The sequence below is a fragment of the Antedon mediterranea genome, chromosome 2 (assembly GCF_964355755.1).
Source record: "Antedon mediterranea chromosome 2, ecAntMedi1.1, whole genome shotgun sequence".
Taxonomy (NCBI): Eukaryota; Metazoa; Echinodermata; class Crinoidea; order Comatulida; family Antedonidae; genus Antedon; species Antedon mediterranea.
The window spans coordinates 36,770,953-36,792,682 of NC_092671.1; the positions used below are offsets into that span (position 1 = coordinate 36,770,953).

Sequence of the window (21,730 nt, forward strand, 5' to 3'; positions counted from 1 at the left end):
AATGGTCAAAGGTCATTCGTTCTATCTAACTATGATCGCTGATCGCTATCTCTTTTTCTTCCTTAAAAATGTTCTGAATTAAATAAATAATCGCCTTGTATTAAGAACAAGCCTTAAAACAAGAATTTGTTTTTATTGGAACTAAATATAATATTTTAAATCAAAATGTGTCAATGTTAATATTGAATATAAAATTTACATTAATAAACAATTACACAGCTGATTCATCATATGGTATGCTGAATAAATGAATATATCTATTTATTATAAATTAATATTATTATTAAACTATTAATTCTTTACTTTTCCAAACATTCTAAAGTAAAATAATATGTTTTACCAATTATTAATATTATTTAACACAGTTTGTACTGCACAGTGTAAAAGTTCAAAATTGTTCTGTTAGATGTATCTTAACTGCATGAGGCCAATGAATATTACATGCGTAAATATCAAAGTGCATTAATGAACTATGGCTGTACCAAGCATTTATAGGGGTCAAATGTCTACCGGTAGAGGTCACCACTACCTGGTAGGGTCTACAGTAATAGAGCAGTTGTGAAGCTCCAACGTCAATCACAACCTCCTGGGTTCAATCCTTGAAAGATTAAATATATTTTTACGAAGATAAGAGCATGATGTTTGTCACCCAATTCCATTGGCTATTATGGTATAATATCAGTCAACTCTCAGACAAAATATCTTGGGTTCAATTCTTCACAAAGTCGCATACATCCGTAATTTGATTGGTTATACCAATGGACTAATTTCTTAAATAATTTTCATTTTCTTTTAATTTTCTAACTACAGTATGTTTCTTTATATCAGTTCTAACATTCCCTTTAATACTATATTAATTGAATTTTCTCTCCAATCGAATACTAAATCTTATTCTAAGGAACTAGTTCACTAAAAGTCAGTCCTAGTTGATAAGACAAATTAGAATCATAAGTACCACACTATCAAAGTACGACTGTTTATTCCATTAAGTGTAACAGATTATCAAATCAAATACGTTACGACACGATGCGATGCGTCAATATTCCCCAATTCAAGTTTTGATCAGCATGTGGGCTAGATGCAAGGATCAAAAGGACATTCACAACACAAAATAAATATAATTTCACAATAATGTCTTTTACAGGACATATACCTGAGTATCCCATATTCAAATATAATCCCACCCCCTAATTTAGAACCAAACACAAGAATTAAAAGTTCCATTGATAATGCAATATAACTCCACATTTTTGCTAAATTTTATATACAGGCTCCCTTTAAATGGTATACAGAATAAAGTGGGCATGTTACTCTGATTTTGATACTAAAAAATTACAAGCAAAAATATTATATTTTTATTTGGAGAATGTTGCACTAAAAAAGATTTAAAAAATGTAAATAAACTTGTTAAAATTTGGAACATGCATCATCAGAGAGTCAGCAAATGCCTGTAAAGTAATTGACCTAGAGGTCAAACTGTTGTCCACTTACTGTATGTTGCTGGAAATCTTATATTCTGTAGATTTTATCTTAAAAAATTATAATAGCAAAACAGTTCAATAGGTCTTTAGCCTTGTCAATCTATGATACAGTAGGGTGCTAACAAGGTTTCAGAACTTATTTTATGGTATTATGTCTTGTAGGCTTGTCCTTACCGTTTGAATCAAATGCAACAAGCATGGGACTTGCTTAGGCCTCATGGGCTTATCCGCAGGGTCTAAAAACTTAATATCAGTATTAGCCAAGCTAAACAACTTTACCTGATATTCTCTACATTCCTTGAGGGAGATCACTATTTTATATTAAATTTATACCTAGAAGTAAAGTAAATTAAACAAAATATCTTGTTTGCTGTTTACACTTTATGGTAGTGGTACTGTAGCATAGTGCCTGCCTTCATCACCAAAGCTCTGGGTTCAATTCTAATTAATTCCACATAACTGCAACCTATAATTACTTTTCCTATTTGTCTACATTATATCTGAATTACGTGATACACTCAATAAAAATTAATATACAACAAACAAAATACATTGATCTCTGTATCAGCATACTACATATTATTTTCAAAATGCCTTATTCTAATACATTTTTAATATCTGGTGAAATAATTTCAGTATTTTTTCTTTGATAATTAGTCAGCCAGCCCAAAGGGCATAGGTCATATAGCCTTCCAGGCAAAGACAACTGCAGGCTGTAATTAGATAGGCCTTTCTGAACAGCTAAAACGACTGCCTAGAAAAATTGAAACTCGATATCATCATTCCATGAACATTTATGATTTATATAATATACAAATCAACAAACAATCGTCTCCTATCAATTTTAATATCTTATTATATCATATTTAATGACTAAAGATTAGGAACACACTAAGAATGATCAAGTTCTGTTAGTATTTCTGATTTATATTGCATAGTAGCGCTTTCATTGTTTTCTTCGGCTTTTCGTATGAGGTCATCCCTTGTGATTAATTGAAAACAGATGATGTTTCTGCCTTGATTTATTCTAAGTTTCCTTATAAAACAATTTTATTCTAACAATAAAATATTAAACAATATTCATTTTAAGGAAAATATTTGATACTTGCGTTCCCAAAATGAACAATTAAAATTGGTTTTAAATTGCTTTTAAAATTACTGTAAATTCTTGTGCATGTTATTCCCAACAAAATTTAAATTAAATTTAAATACAGCACTTATTGTAAGCAATTATTAGACTACAAAATCTATGCTATGGGGGTCAAACAAATTGTATCATTACTTCTTATAATTCTACAACTAACTTTTTTTTTTTTAACACCAGTCCTGTTTAGTTGATGTAACTGTAAAGTTAGGGTGGTATTATAACAATTTTTGGAGGGGTTTACAGGGAACATTTTCGCCAGTGTAGCGTAGCAAAAAGCTATACAAAACCACCTTATTGCTACACATTTTGAAAATTGTGTAGCAAAAAATACAATACAAAACTATGTTTCTCGACTTAAAAATCAGTTTGATTAGCAATATTGCTAAACAAAATTTTTAAATGAAAATTTTCCCTGGTTTATATCTGCATAAGTTTTCTAATATAAAGTTACAACTGATCGACAGATCTAGGTTTGACAGTGAAACAAGTTGTAAAGAATAAACATGAACGGACATGAATTACGACACAGAATCGTGAGGTAGAAACCTAAACTTGAATGTTGTCCTTTAAAAATAACCTAAGGGGCAAAGGAACAGCACAAACCTGTTAACCAACGAACAATAGGGATCCTATTACAGTAGGACATCAAAGAAAGGAAGCTAATTACTATGTATCCCATTTTGATATTAATTTAGCCGTTTTTACGCTGTCATGGAGCGTGCGGTTGTGACTGAGAATTGCTCTTGGTTATTCCATGCTGAGGTGCTAGGCCTACACATTCAAGGTTACCTTCTTGTTTTTTCCCAAGGCAGAACACAATAGATTCTACTGGCTGGGTGCCGACAATTTCATCGTGGGAAGTTTCCATTTGAAAACGAGTTCCTCTCATGTAATACTATCTATTGTTCAAATTTTTTTTAAAGTGCAATTGTGAAATGAAATACCAACATGATTAATATACTTCTCTTCCAGGTAGTAACGTTTAAGATTTTCTCACAATCAAAAGTTGTTGAACTTTCTTTCGTTGTACCATAATATTCAAAAGTGTAATATAGTGTCATAGCCATGAGAAATAAAGTGGTGCGGTGATCGCAAAAAAAAGAACAATTTCTCATTGGGATGCAGAATTGTCGGAAATGTGGTCCAGAAAAAACCATACCAACGGTACTAGTGGCTACAGCCCTGTGATATTGTTTGTACTACCACAAATTTTGTTTTGTTTTTGTTTATAGAATTAAACAAATCTTGATATTTCTGTCAGCAATGTGATTTAAAGATGTGCGATTGTAAAAGGGAAAAAAACCCTAGCTGGGAAGGGGGTACAGGGGGGCCCTCAAATGTTTGCAGTCAGGTATGGTTTTAATTCAATATTTAGATGCATTTAAATGATATCTTGTTGAAGAATCTAATAAATTAATAATACATTGATCTAATAATGGGTTTGGTCTATCAAAATCTGACCAACCATTCTGGTGGCTACAGCCGTGTTACCATGGTAACAACACACAACCAACACTTACCTGCTACATAGTTACTTTCATTCATTCCTCCTCGTTCACTCATTTCATATTCATAATTCTGAAAATATTAAAAGAAAAAAAAATTCCTTAAAACATTAAAGAATTAAAATTATATAATACTAAAAAAATAATCCTAGATAACTAGATAAAAATCTTAAAAGTATGTGTACTTTGTTGAAAATAAATTACAGTACAGAAAAATATGTTCGATGAAAAAAAATGTTTGATGATACAGTAATAAGTATGGTACCATTTTCAAGTAATACTTACCAAATGAAATTATATAATTTAACTACAAAGAAACTATGTACAAATTTAACTATATACAGTAGCATATAAATCATATAGACCAAAAATCTTTAAAATTTATATCTGACTTTCTAAAATCTTCATAAAAAATAGCAAAAATCTGATAACGAACAATAGATCACAAAATCAATAAAGTTTGTAACGCATACAAAAATGATAATTACTGATGTAAGGAGAAACTAAGGATAATATTTGTAAGCAAATAAAAACGACTATAAATATTGATTAAGGTAGTATTGAATGCTATCAAATAGAAATCACAGGTAGAATCAAAGAATAAATGAAGACAAGCTATTAAGCACTTTCTCAAGGGACACGAGTTCAGCAGAAAAATGATAAATTTATTGTCTCGCTATATGGTAATGGCGGAAATCAAATCCGAACGAACCTGTCATTCGTTTCCTGGTGTTAAAGCTTCAAAGGATGTTAGTAGATTCAGGTGATGTAAAATTATCATCGCATTCATATCAAATAAAACTCCAAACAACAAAACATGAGAAAAAAAACCTTAAAATTAGCTTAAAACCAACTCATTAAAAAGATTCAAATTAATTAATTAAATTTCAGTATATCACCGGGCGGTTTAGAATTAATGTTCTTTGCCTGATTTGTTTATATATATATATATATAAATCCAAAGGCAAATTACTGAAAAAATGACAATGCTGTGGGTATCAGTGGCTGGATCTCAATGGAGATACAAAAATAAAAAGCGAAAAGCTAAATCAAAACGATAAAGTAAACAGCCAGAAAAGTTAGCAGAGCGTTCGGGCAACACTAGCCCTTCATCAGTGCAAGTGATATATATATATATATATCCAAAACTACTGCATAAATTTTTCTCTTTCATTTACAATTTCTAATGGAAATATTCTAAATAAAATTTTACATAATTTTTGACAATTTGCTAAAATTGAAAAAAAAATGTGATGTGCCCATACATAGACATGATGATGTCATATCACTACTACAGTATATTTGAGTACACCACACTTTTTTTTGTCAAACTAATTTGATAGTGTGGACAGAACTTAAGTCAGTAAATGAATCCACCATTCTGTCAACAAACTATCAGCGTAAAGACATCTAAACAACTCAGTGAATCTTGTTTATTTTAACACCTAAGTGCAAGCGATCCTGGCGATTACAGTTTTTATCTGTCAACCAACGAGCTATTATTACTCTGACAGCGTACTTATTAAAAGCCTTTTGTTTTAATGCAATCGCTTTAGGAAGTTGTTGCCAACCATTATATATCTTGTATTATCTTGATGATTACTTTTGATATTGCTCAATACCTTTCACTATCATAATGTCAAGCACAATATATCTATTAACAACTATTATCACAAGATTTTTATTACATATATTTTTAGTGCAAGTAGTTTTATATAATGAAGAATAAAAATTAAATATTTATGGTAAAGAAACATATAGCATATTTGTTGAGGAAAGATCTGATACGTTTTTGCTGAGATACTGTAGGCTACTGTATCTTTATTTATATCTCTTTTTAAATATCTAATTACAAGATTTTTATTACATATATTTCTTAAAGTTTTGTATGATGGAGTATAAATATTAAATTATTGTGGTAAAGAAACATATACTGTAGTATATTTGTTCAGGACAGAACAGATTGTTTTAAGATGAGATACTGTAGGCTATCTATATTTATATTTGTTTTTAAAGATATTTAATTTCTTTTTATTTATATTAAATTAAAGGAGCCTTTTGGGCTATTATGGAAAATCTTTTATTTATTTAAAATGTAGTTTTTCTGTGCTGTCAGTATAGTAGTTATAATGACTTTGTACAATACTGTATGTATTTAAAATAAATAATTTTATTTTTTAAAATTCTTTGATTATTGAAATATCAAATGATTTGTATAGTAACAAATTGCTCTCTTGCTTGGAAACTTTTTTGTTCCTGATTGTCGAAAGATTGAAAATAAAATAAAAATAAAATAAAACAATGTTTATTAGTGATTTAATGTATTAAAAGCAAACATTTTTTTGCCGATGGATTAGCTTAAAGCGTGGTTTCCACTAGCGACGCAACACAAGGACGTAACGCAACGCAAGTGAATTGACCAATCACAAGCGATGGCTTATTCGCTTGTGATTGCTAACTGTCTATAACTTTGCTTGTCATTGGTTAAAATGCTTGCGTTGCGTTTACGTCCTTGCGTTACGTTCTAGTGGGAACCAAGTTTAAATAAAGATGTTTCTTATTTACCATAGGCCTAATTATATTACTGCAAAATGAATCAACTACAGTATGGCATAAACGGCAAACAAACAACAACAAAATCATTTATTTTACATATTTATAAATCCACATCTGTATGGAATAATTAACAATATAATCCAAAAAGGTGGCATTTGTCAATAAGTAGTATTTTCCCCTCAATGAACACTTTCACTTCCATTTTTATCTGTGGGAATAATCTATCGTGCCAAATTAATTTGCTTCACATTCAACTGTCAAATACTTGAATATACTTGTGTACTTCACCGGCGTTCACCAACATTTAAACTTTCTGAAGTAAATTTGAAACTTAAACTTACATAGCCATACTGTACAAACTTAGTGGGAAATAGCATTTCATTTTAGTATTATTAGAAATGGCATATCTATTATTTGGTTAAAATTGTATATCATATTATAGTACAACAAACTATAGGGTGGTGGGTACGGATTAGGGCACCTTCAGAACCAAACAAAAGTATCCCCTTAATATTGGTGTTCCCTGAATAGGTTGGTTGTAGTGTTACATGATTTCTCCTTGTTCATCTTACGAAAAAAGTGTCCCTTTAATGGGGATGTCCCTTGAATAGGAGTGCCAAAAAGATGGGGGTTTATTATAGGCCTTTATTATTTATAAGGGGATACATTGAGATGGTCCAAATTGAGGGCATTGTTCATGAACTAGAGACTTATTACGGATAAAGGTGTTCTCGCATTTCCAATATTGTAATATCCATCTATACATACAGACAGAAGTGCCTGTGCAAAATATCTCGTTAATCTTGGCAAGAATTAGATAATGTTTGTATATTTTGTGAACATACAGTACTACAATGTAAATTATGATACAGTATCTAAATATCAAAACGTTTAATAACAAGAAATGTTGAGTCATTAAAATCAATGGACAGATTCCAAGTTTTTTAATTGGAAGTCTACCAAAGTAAAGTTCTGCTAATAACGAATTAAACTATTATGTCATCTTGTTCATATTTTAAATGACAATACTGACGACGCTAATATTGCATTTAAGAAATTCTCACCATCTAATATTATTACTAATCATTAGATAAGAATAAATAAACAACTTTATTCTAGTTAAATGAACAAATACAAGTGGATATTAAATCATAATTAAAATTAATTTGTTTAACAAAGAATCAGACTTCAGAAATATAAATTATATAAGATATTGTTTGTTTATCCTAAAAGGTAAATTCCATTGACGTCAATGTTATTTATTTATTTTGACGATGTATTAAAATTAAAATGTCTGGACATACTTTACAAATCTAAAATTGGCAGTGAGCCAAGTACAATGTACAACCCGCATTATCATCAATTGGTCATATTTTCAATATTAAAGATATTTTCCCCCTAAAAAATAGGGGTTTTTTTTCAATTGTTTTTTAATATGCCATTTTAATGTCAAATAAGCAAAACAATTATTTTATTTTATTTATTTTTATTAAACTTTATTAAAACTGCAAAATGGCCTATTTTGTCTGATTTTATTAATTGTCATTTTTCATGTTTTTGACTGAAAGTATATACTAATCAACAAGTCACATACCAATGATTAATCATTTAAATACAATTTATTTTACAACTAACTTTTAAAAAAAATTAAAATATTTACAAGTTTGAATTAGCTATTTGACTAGTAACCAGACAAGTTGAATATACGTTTCAACTTAAGATGAAATAAATAGTGTTATGACCTCTACCGAAACTCTAGAAACCAATGCGATAAAAAAACCGACTTATTATCAACACAATAATGAGAATTCACGTCTTGTATAACCTTCTGTAAGCTAAAAAATCTCATGGTGATCAGTTTGATTGCTTTGTGTAAGGAGTGCCAAGTAGCGAGATTATTACTGTACATGACACGATAACAAAATTCTATGCGCAACCAACACTAAGCTCTGTCTACACTATCAAACTTTATGTGACAAAAAAATGTGATGTGCCCATATATGGACATGATGATGTCATATCACTACCATATTTGGGCATATCACTACCATATTTCAGCATATCACTACCATACTCGATATATGGGCACATCACACTTTTTTTGTCAAATTAGTTTGATAGTGTAAACAGAGTTTAAAATTCTCATGAGAAAGTTCATGTTTTAAGGTGATTAACTTCCAAAAACTCCGTTATCAAGTGTTATTAATTTCCCTGTTTGAAATTGTCAGCCATATTTATTATGCGTGCAAGTTTTTAAAGTCTTAAATATACGATGCAACTCATGAGGGAATCAGACACGAGTTCTCAAGGGAGAGGATTTCGAACAAATTTAATCAAAATATTGGGCAGAACTTGTCTGGATCAATAACAGGCTCTAATGTAAAAATTCACTAAAACTGTTTTTAATGGTCGGTAACCTAGCAACAAGCGACTGAATGGGTAATTATTAACAAGATTGGGGTAATACCTGGTTAGTATAAACTACATTTAATATATTTTGTGGATCAGTAGTTGTTTATCACAATATAGTATACTGTAAAAAATAGAAGTTGTCTATGAATTTTTCTACTGACAGCGTTTTGCAGGGGCACCACTACAATGGGGGGGGGGGGGGATCCCACCATGGAGCATCCTACCATGGGGAGGGGGGGGCTGTGGCTTAAATACTCAGCCTGAGTCTCTCTATTTCATAATCCTGGAACTTCCCCGGTTTTGAGCCAAACTTGCATTCATTGAATGGCTGTAAATTTGCGACCACATGGAAGCAACATATAATAATTCCGGCAATACCCCCCATAATTCCATAATTTTAATGTGACTTACCCTAGATGATTCATAATTTGGACTGGGTCTTGGGCCGTTACTCCATGTTGAACTATTTTCCATTTGTCCTCCTCCTCCTCCTCCTCCTCCTCCTCCTCCTACAAAAAAAGGTTAAATTCCCATATAATAGTCATTATAAAAACGTGTCATTCTTCTTAATAATATAGAATACATGTTTGTTCACAATTATTATTAAAGCATTACTTAAAATAAAACAATGAATGAAAATTGAATGAAATATGAAACAAATACTATTTCATTTTACTATACTCTACAGTAAACCACAAACAAACTCATATTATAACATAATGATTTCATTGTAATCAATGATTTAATATCATTTTCACCAATAAATAACATTGTCACCAAAATTAACATAATTGGTGACAAAAATGATCATAGTCGCAAACGATTATAATACACATTTAATCTAAGGTCACAAAAATATGATTCAAAACTTATTAAAAAGGTAACAAAATGCATGTCATGACAAAGTAAATATATAAATGATATCTTCCTGTCTCTAAAATGATCAGATTTCTTTACAAATCCACAATTTCAGAAAGATATTTTTAAAACTATGACGTCGTAATAAATGCAAATATACATTTTGTTGTCTTGCAATTTTGGTTTGAACAATTTTATGATATCATTAAACTACCTACATATAATTATAAAATTTGAGCAATCAATTTATGAAAAGAATTTATAATTATTATTGATTTCTTTAGAAGAGATCAAGAAAACAGATGTTTTTATTATTGACTATGTGATATCTCTACAAATAAGTACATGTGAATCACTACGAGCCACAATCTTTTGCATATCACCATTGAAAATAACAGAGTATAAAACTGTTTATCCAAAAATTATATAACATAATTTATGATACAAGTGTATATTTGCTTTGATTTAATTTTACATTACTATAAAATCTATTATTCTTTGTGATATACAGTATTTATTTGAAATCTTTTATTCATTGTATAAAATACTCTAAAGGCAAATCCGAATTTGCTGCAAAATGTATTTTAATTTTTGATTTTTTTATTTTTGGAACAAAAACTAACCACTGCACAAAGAGCTATGGAAAGGCAGATGCTTGGAGTGACAATTAGGGACAAAATCAGAAACACAGTAATAAGGAAATTGACTAAAGTCAAAGATATAATGAACAAAATAAAAGAAGCAAAATGGCATTGGCGCGGGACACCTTGCAAGAAGGGATGACAACAGGTGGACAAAACGTATGACAGACTGGCAACCAAGAACCGGCACAAGAAAAAGGGGAAGGCAGAAACGGCGATGGAGGGACGACATTACAAAGTATGCAGGCACCACGTGGGCGAGGATAGCACAGAACAGATGGGATTGGCAGAAGCATGAGGAGGGCTACATCCGACAGGGGATGATACAGCTAAACTGAACTGAACTGTATTTTAATTATGGATATGTTGTGATATACTTTTGAAGCACGTCAAATGTATGATGGATCCAAATTCAAATCTAAAAACACCTAGGACACCAATCTATACAACAACAAATGTTTTAAATTCTGTCTACACTATCAAACTTTGTAACATAAAAAAATGTGATGTGCCCATATATGGACATGATGATGTCATATCACTACCATGTTTCGGCATATCACTAAACATGTTTAGGTATATCACACTTTATTTTGATAGTGTAGTTTGATAGTATAGACAGAGCTTTAGAATCAATTCTCAGACAATTACATGTTATAGCATAACAACAAAATGATGGCATGCTGGGAAATCAAATCCATTTAAAATATTAAACAATATAATAATAATAATTTCATATAAAATATTAAACAAATATTAATCAACCAAATTTATATAATAATCAAGTAGGCCTTCCCTATTTGGTAATTTGATTGATTTTTTATTCAAATTTCTGAATATTGGAAAACAAACAAGATTTAAATAGCAAGCCAAACAGATGATACTTTACATTTAATAAAAACAAATCCTAAATAATATTGAATAAATTTATTCTGTAATTGTTAACTTTTTTTTTAGAAATTTTGTATAAAAATCAATAGCTTTTTACATGAAAACGTAATGCTTTAAAGCAACTGGTTTCCAGTCAGTTTATTACATACAAACAAGATATATTATTTTATTTTATCAACTATGGCTATAAAACAGAGTTCAAAAAAGACCCTGTGAATCCTGTCATCTGTTGGACAACTGTCTGTATATACAATTCCTCTAGTTTCTCTGTGTTAGATTAAGGTTATTATTTTCGTACTTGTAATTTTACACGTGTGGCAATTAAATCCTAGTATTTGATTCCGATCAGAAATCAATAATTGTACGACTACGATGAACAAAAATTGTCAACAGTTTTGTTTACTGAGACCTTCTCCAAATATTGAACGTAAACCGAGAATTCTTTACAAAACAATTTCCGTAATCAGTACATTTATTCGTTGAAAAAAATCTATGATTTTTGCCTACCACAAAAACCGACTTTTAACATCAGTTTATTTTGGTTTAAAACACAAATATATAAATTACTTATCTACTACAAATATTATTTTAATTTTACATTACTTGAAAAGATTTTTAAATATTTAGTATGTTTTAATCATACAGCATAATAGAAGAGCATTCATGATTTTTGTCTACCACAAAAACTGACTTTTTACATCAGTTGATTTTGGTATAAAACACAACAAATATTTACTACTAAAAGAATGTTTTAATTTTACAATACTTGAGAAGATTTTAAAATATTTAGTATGTTTTATATCATACAGTACATTAGAAGAGTATTCATGAAAAAATGGTTGTCTTTAAAGAGTAAAAGGTCATCAATATGACCTTTAACTCCTCCTAAGACAATATCATTCATATTCCAAAATTATCAACAACCCTACCTCTATACAGAATCATTTCAACCAATGAAGGCCACATCAGCGGACTGTTCTCCTTAGAAAAAACTATTCTTAATATTCCACCAATATCGAGTCATTGTCCTCATCTTAAGCTCTTCTCAGTTTTCTAAAACCCCTTGGGGTATCTCTCATCCAATCAGCCAATCACAAGCCATACTTGGTACCAACTATACCATATAAGGCTAGTGTACTTAAAGCCCTCATGCTTTAGTTAAGGTCATTACTACACTTCCTCTAAATTGAAATGTGAAAAGCCTAGTGATTTCCATTTTCCTATTACATTACACTTATAACTTTATTGAACCAATTCAGGATAATTTTGTTTTTTTTGTTTACTTTAGTAAACATGCATCACATGTAAACAGGGCTAAAAAATAAGCCTCATCACACCACTAATTACAGTAGAATTCAACTAATACGGTATAGATGATTTTATAAATGGAAGAATGTTGGTATTTTACCAATTTTATCATATTTTAATGATTTATATTCGTGACAAGCAAGACACTTTTCAAATTAGAATGCTTGACGAACTAAAATGATTTGAATTGACACGGAGAACTACAGAAATCACATAAAAATTGATACCAACATTGAAAAATATATATTGGGTTAAATTATCTTCAAAATAATAATAATATCCTAGATTTATATAGCGCCTAATGTTGTGAAACCTCTAAGCACTGAACAGTATTACCTCAGTCATTTTTTTGGGATCAAACACGTATGGAAACATACTCCCATAATGCAGCTAGTAATCAGCACAAAATTGTGTCTTGATCTAACCGGGTACACATTTATACACCTGGGTGGAGCGAGGCAAACGTAAGTAAAGTATCTTGCCTAAAGAACACAGTACAAGCAATGCAGTGAGAGTTGGATTCGAACCTCGATCTCCCGATCAGTAGTCGGACGTTCAACACACTGTGTCACACGCCCTTACAATTGCATCGTGCTGTAGTGACATGATACAATATTTTCCAATCTAATCTATTTATTTTACAACAATGCATTCAGCCTCATGTTCCCTCAACTATGTAAAGATATGAGGTATTTTTAAATGATTTGACACTTTTTTTTATAATAAGTACTAAAACGATTGCAATGAGCAAAATGAATCTCTTCTTGACACCATTTGCAGAAATTAAATTATACCAAGGCAATTTTTCTAATAACTCTGCAGGCTTCATTAAACGCTACGCTAATACTAAAATTCCTCCACTGGGAAGAATAAAATGAAGCAGGTTATTAAAGTCACGATTCTCATATATAATTCTTACTTCTGAACGGTTATCAGACGATTGGCTAGTGAGTAAACTACAGTGTTACACTTCCCCCTTGAGGCACATGTACAACACCTATCAGTGTATTGGCGTTTAATGGCAAGTATTTCATCTTAGGCATACATTCTGTGATCTGTCGATGATGCTGAATATTATCTATCCTACACTGTAACTAAATACTCCTGCACTGTCAACATCTGGGTCACAGAACTTTTCCTTGGAGAGAGAAAATCTAGAATCTGTATCAAATTGGACGAACTTTAATAACATGGAAACTATCCAAATTAATTGGAAATTATTAATGAATAATATTGATTACATTTTACTTCTTTTAAGATTTTATGCTTTGAAAGAAATGTATTGTAGGTCATCTAATTTTTATGTATTTTCAAATTATATATCTTCTGCCATATATTATTGTTATACGTGTTTGTATGTTTATGCCGTTTGTTGTAATTATCTGTTTTTAAAGGACTGCAATGGAATGAGGTTGATTTTCCTTTCGCATTAAGGGCTATCCTTAGTTTTTTATTTAATGTATTTGCTTGTAAATTGTTTGTATTCATATTATCAATCAATCAATCAATAATTTTTATTTCTCAAATAAAAACAAAATACAGTTAACATTTTCTAAAAATAATAGATAATAAATGAGAAAAAGGGGTACCCCACTGGAAGCTTAAGCTTTAAAATGTGGGGTCCTGGCAACATAATTAAAAATATTGTCTTGTAATCTTATGGTGAAACCGAATCAAATCCAATCATTTTTATCAAACCTATTGAGTTATACCGCTGTTAACTATAGGTTGTATTTGATTAAGCTGCTCTTGCAAAAAAGACCTACTTTGTTTATTACAGATATTATATTAGTCATAATAATATGAATTTGAACATCAGAAACGATGTATACATCAAAGTAATGCATCCTGAATAGTCATAAACGGAAGTATCATCAGGTATTATTATATATATATATATATATATACTCTTTACAAAAAATATATATATCACTTACATTTCCTACCAACGAAAGCTAATCAAAATATTAACCGATACTGTACTGTATGTACTTTTCCTATGCAGCGTTTAAAGATGTATTGTCCCCAACAACATGAAAAATGAATTTTTTTTTTGCTTTAAATTACAGTTTTTCACGTAAATACAATTTTACAATTTTTGGTACTGTAAAAATGGATAATTATTATGTTACATTAAAATGACATATTCAACAAAAATAATTATTTTTCCAGGGGGAGAATAATGAATCCATTCTTCTTGAATAGTAAATTTATTCCATAACCTAAAAGTCATCCAAGTTAATCATGTTATATCGAAAAATTACAAAGAAGAGGTTAGGCTGCTTGATAAAAATCAAATTTGGCTTAATGGTGACCCCACCCAATACAACAACAGCAATGTCAATAAATTTAACTATATTTCATTCCTGGATGTAATTGTTTGATATCCTGACCTACATTCATATGTGCTGCAGCATCATGCTACATGGCAGTGATCTTCCGGTTTCTCCTTCCCGAGGGAATTTACAATAGGACAAATTGCCATTCCTAGAAGAATCATGATGATCAAAAACTTTTGAGGCATTTTACTTCCTCAGTTTCGATTCACTAGTTTATATATAATTTTATATAACAGTTAAATAAATTCCTGGCATTTGATTGGAAGATTGTGGGTCACATGGCGTGCAATAGTGCGATAGCTAATTCTATATAGGTATTATTAAGTAGGTATTACAGTCAAGAGATTATTTTAAAATAATAGTTAAGTACTTGTTGCTACAGAAAAATTCATTTTAATTTCATAAATATAACGCATCAATTTTTATCATCAAAATTTCTGAATATTTTAATGCTCTTAAATTTGACCTGTTAATTCACATTTTAGCTTATCACAGTTATAACTGCTGCTGCCTTTGACCCGCTAATTTACATAGCGCATTAGCTCATTAGTTTATCACTGCTATAGACTTTATATAAATGACCTTTGACCTGCTAATTTGCATAGCGCATTAGCTCATTAGTTTATCATTGCTATAGACTTTATATAAATGACCTTTGACCTGCTAATTTGCATAGCGCATTAGCTCATTAGTTTATCATTGCTATAGACTTTATATAAATGACCTTTGACCTGCTAATTTACATAGCGCATTAGCTCATTAGTTTATCATTGCTATAGACTTGATATAAATGACCTTTGACCTGCTAATTTGCATAGTCGTAGCACTGCCTGTTTATCAATGCCCAGGTAATGAACCTGAAACACAAAGAAACCTGAGCCTAGGCGATCATCTAATTAAACTGCACTACCGATACAATGTTCATTTTTATTATATCACGGACGCTGCTTGATATACAAGAGTGTTCCTGTTGGCGTCTACTGATTGAATATATACATAATATTTAGATTGTGTTAATGAGAAATGATTCTGATTGTTATCAAATTAAATTATAATAGTTTGATTAACAGGTTTTAAAACCAAATTGTCATGATTGAGAAAGCAGTTTATATATCAATCCAATTATGTCCAACTTGTCGATAATTGTAAATAATTTATAACGGTTTAATAGAATATAAGATTTCCTATTTAAAGCTATGATTCCTAGTAAACACTAAATGGAAATGTGTTGTGTGTGTGCCACTTTGTGATATTTTGGAATTAAAAATAATCTAATTTTTTATTTATAAACTATTAATACATTTTTGTTCTTCAATCCCATTTTGAATTCTCTTCTCTTCCCAAAAACCTCAGTCTATGGCGCTATAAATTTACATTTTATGCCTCCATGCTTAGTCCGTTTTCATAATATTCGAATGGAGTTGGTTTTGGACCCAGTTAATTTTATGCACTACTATCTTCTTTCAAATTGTTTTTTTTTTTTGTTTTGTTTGACAGAGATTCTAACAAATATACAGTGATCTTTACAATTTTTAACTCGAACAATAAATAGTGCATTTATGATCATACAGTTAGTATTCTTTATAACAGTGTCTACATGTTAACTAGGTCAAAAGTAATATAATGTAATTTTACAATGTAAAACATGTTCTTAAACAAGAGTATAATATAATCCCAGACGATACTACTACACTAGCAAAACGATAAATTGTTATTAGACATCGTACATCAATTCTCTGTCTTATTCTGTTTCCTTGCCACTTTGATTACACTTTCTTTACTATCATTGCCTAAATGGGGACAAGTGAAAAGGTGACTTATATAACAGCTTTTGTTGGCCTAGTAAATCTTATAATAGGTAGTCATACATATATAGACTGTACTATATTACTGTATAGTAGTGGTATTCCGTAAATAAATTGAATCTTTAAAGATGTATTGTCCCCCTGAAAAAATAATTCTTAAACAATTTTTTGTTGAATATTCCATTTTAATGTAACATATAGTTATCAACTTTGACCAAAAATTGGATCGAAAAAAATGTATTTACCCGAAAAAAATTCATTTACCCGAAAAAAATTTATTTACCTGAAAAAAAATGTAATTTAAAGAAAAAAAAAGGTCAAATTGGCTGCCAGCCAATGGATTTTTGGTTGAATTTAACCATTTATTTGTCATTTTATAAGTGAAAACATGATTTTGTTCGGTTTTTTTTTTATGGAAGTGATTAACTTTATTAAAACTACAAAATAACATATTAAAAGTCTGATTTAATTATTCTTCATTTTTAAATTTTAGGTCAAAGTGGATAACTATTATGTTACATTAAAATGGAATATTCAACAACAACATTTTTAAGAATTCTTTTTTCAGGGGGACAATACATCTTTAAACGGGCAAACAAATATATTCAATTTTGTAAAATAGTTTCTGTTACTTCATTCTGCCAAATACATAAAGTTCTTTAAATATATTCACTATACTTGTATTTAATTATATTATTCAAAACTTTCTAACTGTACTTTTACTGTTTATATACAATACAAACAACAATTATTCTAAAATTAGTGAAGACATAAAATGATATTCTTTTAAAGTGTTCAAGTTGGTTAAGAAAGGTCAAAAGAGTAACATATAAATAGGTTGTAATTGGACTAATTTAATATGCTATGCCATTCTGCTAAATTAAAGCAAGAATTTAAAACCTCCAAGACATTCATTCACACGCAATAAAAAGTCCAATATATAAACTTACCCACAATAAAAAAAGCCAGAGTAGATGTGGAAAAAATGTAAAGGAAACCTATTGCTCTGTCTACACTACCATATTTGGGCATATCACTACCATATTTGGGCATATCACTACCATATTTGGGTACATCACACTAGTTTGATAGTGTAGGCAGAGCTTTACTTATATGTTTGACATAATCGTTTGACATAATCGTTTAGATTAATCTTTGATTAAAGTGATTAAAATCAAAGACACAATCTTAATAGAGATCAATAGTTTGCTTTTTAATTATATTGTTTTTAAAGAACTTTTTAAATCTAACTTAATCAGTTCTTACTTAGCGCCAGAAAAAGGTTTATCTTTAAAAGCTATACCAAAGTGGTCTATAATTATAAGACAACACATATTGTAGTTTGAAGTGCAGTTTGTAAAATGTACTTTCATCTAATTGTATCTCGAGACAACACAGTTTTCGATGACAAGAAAAATGATCTCAGTGTCTTTACTGCATGACTATTAAGCACTTTCTTATTGTCCATGCTTATTGTAACCAGTTGTAACTAAAACAGTGTTATGGGACAATCAATAGAACAATACACTAATCCTTTGGTATGTGATTAGGGAAAGAAAAGAAATCTGATGAATAAAAGACAGCATGAGTAGTTGAAACCTATTATTCTCATAACTATCATAACAAGAGGCAATTCACAGAGGTGTGAAGAGGTCCGATAAATGGCTAGTTGGGATTTCAATAGAGGCTATTGAATGCTAGATTTGGGCAATTACAGGTATGCTTTGGCCCCCCTGGTGGACAGGTAACTGTGGGCTTTCAAATAAAGGGCATTGACTAAATTATTATTGTGTTCACCTACGCATAAATTTCCCAAGCTTTAAAAATCACAAAGTATATTTCTCTTTCGTTTTCTAAGAAGAAAGGAACAATAATATCCAATAATCTTTCACAATGTTATTGATTAAGAAAAGATAAGGTTTCTAAAGGAAATAAAAATGATAGGAACTAATCAGTTGTAGATTAATCTACGTATTCAATGGGCAATTTCTTTTTTTATTTATTGCAGTATATTGAAGATTTGTGGTAGGGGGTTAATGATAAACTTCATAGCAATGAACCACCCTGATAATATAAATGTCTTTCCAGCTATAAACACCCAGTGTTGACATGCAGTGGAGAAGCTATCGGTCAATCCATAGTTTGTAAATTTAATTCATGATCACTTCATTTTATTTATGAAATGTTACATTTTGTATATTGTCATTACGTAGGAAGATAGATATTATATTAATTTTATAAAAAATAAGAAAGATATTTAATTTAAACCGCACTGAATTAAATTTCCTAAGCGTATTAAAATAAGAAGTAACAAATAAACCCTCATTTTATTGTAAAGATTGATAAAAAAACAACAAGCCAACATCTACAACATTGTCATTACAGTACACCCCAAACTCTAACAATGGTACAGTCCAGAATTGGTGGGTACAGTCCAGAATGGGTGGTTATAATTGTCGTAGTGGTTATTGTCCAATTTCCAAAACATTTAAGTTGTAGTTTATAATCTAATTTAAATAAATAAACAACAATTCATAATTGTGAATGTAGTTGAAATATTATATTTTTGTACTAATATCACATTTAAATTAATTAATTGGATCCAGATAAAATTATTAAAATAATTCATAGTGCTTTATTTACATTTTAAAGAAATCACGTTGATAATTTACTTGAATGAATCTATTCAATCATTGCAATAAGGACAGAATTGTGACTACCTTGATTATAAAATTAAATATTAATGAAGCAGGTGTTTTATTTGTGTACACTGCTTAAGAGACACAGACATCAAATAATATAACAATGCTCTTCTTATAAATATTGCACATTCAATTATTTAGCCAAATTTCTAAACATATTGCATTTAAAATAGCCGTCTAGATCAATAACAACAATATGAAAAAACACTTCCTTTCGTTTACACCCTGGAGAAGCCCCCTTACAACAATCTAAAATCAATGAATATATTGCATTATTTTTATTAAAAGGTCATAGATATTATTAATGTGTTGGTAAGTATTATTAAATAATGTCCGCAAGATTTGCCTTTAGATACAAGCCCTTCGTAATCAGTCTACTTAACAACCATTTTGTTTTATAATTCATCATCTTCTCGGTAATCAATCACATATAAATCACGCAAGACGTTTTAAACTCCAGCAAAATAAAGAAACTGTGCGTCGGGGCAAAGCTAAATTAAACATAGCAAATCCGGACGGTAAGCCTTAAGTGCTATTATTTCCATTGGCCTAGAAACCTAAACCTTTTATAAACTGATGGAACTTAATATAATACACCCACATATAAAGCTTTGTCTACACTATCAAACTAGCTTGACAAAAAAGTGTGATGTGCCCAAATATGGTAGTGATATGCCCAAATATGGTAGTGATATGACATCATCATGTCTATGGGCACATCACATTTTTTTTGTCATAAAGTTTGAGAGTGTAGACAGAGCTTAAAGACTGTAAACTGAATATACAGTTTACACACCTAGTGTTCGGATGCGTTAAAGGCCTGAAATATTAACATAACCAAGAAATCACCTACAAAATAGAAATATAGATGAAACAAAACCCTTGTTGCTCAAATGTTTGTTGAATATGAACTTTGACCTTTTATTAATCAGGGATTTAATATAATTATTCTACTGTGAGCACTCATGTGGAACCAGTCTAGATGCAATGGCCTGAACACTTAATGAGACTTATAACACTGTGTTTTTTTATTAAATTTTTTTTTAAAATACAACCTATAGTATAGTATTATTAGTAGTCATATGTACAAAATATACTACTTGTACACAACATGGATATGTAAAGATATTATATATTCATCTCATGAATGTCTGTATTTCATCAATATATAGGCCTATACAAACTTAGTCCGTGACCCAAGATTAAAATTCCAAGCATGATAGAACAATTATTTAGCCATTACAGCAACTCGCTGTAGGAAGACAACATCTTCTTATTACTGTACATTACACCGAGATGATCATAACAAAATAATTTACAGCCCAATGGAACAAAAAATATCACACATCTTTTATATTTTCATATGGGTGTAACTTTCCCATTTAGAAAACACTATAAAAATTCTCAAAACATTAATATTATTCAGGGGCAGATCCACCATTATAGATTGGGGTGGGAGGGAGGAGCTAAATATTTCATAAATGATATTTAACGATCCGTCTAGCCATTACAGCAACTCGCTGGAGGAAGACAACATCTTCTTATTACTGTACATTACACCGAGATGATCATAACAAAATAATTTACAGCCCAATGGAACAAAAAATATCACACATCTTTTATATTTTCATATGGGTGTAACTTTCCCATTTAGAAAACTCTATAAAAATTCTCAAAACATTAATATTATTCAGGGGCAGATCCACCATTATAGATTGGGGTGGGAGGGAGGAGCTAAATATTTCATAAATGATATTTAACGATCCGTCTGGTTGCAGAAAAATAAAAATAGTCATTATTTTATTTTTAAAAGACATGCCTGTTAAATTTTAGGGGGTGGGCTAAGGCCTGTTTAGCCCCAGCCTAAAGCACAAAGTGTTAAGGTATTAACTATAATAGTCAACATGTAATCAACACTATTAGATAATTAATTTTTATGGGGCATTACTGTATTTCCAAGTAACGAGCTCCAATAATTAATAATGTAATTTTATACTTTGGTTAGATATCATAAACATTTTCCTAAGTATCAATTATTCATTAGCTACCATATTATAATGACATTTAATTTTGAATTTGTCAATT

General features: G+C 30.1%; 1 protein-coding gene across 4 annotated transcripts in view; it reads right to left on the minus strand.

Moving 5' to 3' along the window:
* LOC140040937 (transcription factor 12-like) overlaps positions 1-21,730 on the minus strand; it is a 91,460-nt gene that overhangs the window by 51,676 nt on the left and 18,054 nt on the right. For all 4 annotated transcript variants that reach the window (XM_072087226.1, XM_072087228.1, XM_072087225.1 and 1 more), the window contains exons 5-6: positions 9,513-9,604; positions 4,149-4,206 (exon numbers count right to left, since the gene is read on the minus strand). In XM_072087226.1, coding sequence (XP_071943327.1) covers positions 4,149-4,206; positions 9,513-9,604 — 150 coding nt within the window. The remainder of the gene's footprint in view (positions 1-4,148; positions 4,207-9,512; positions 9,605-21,730) is intronic.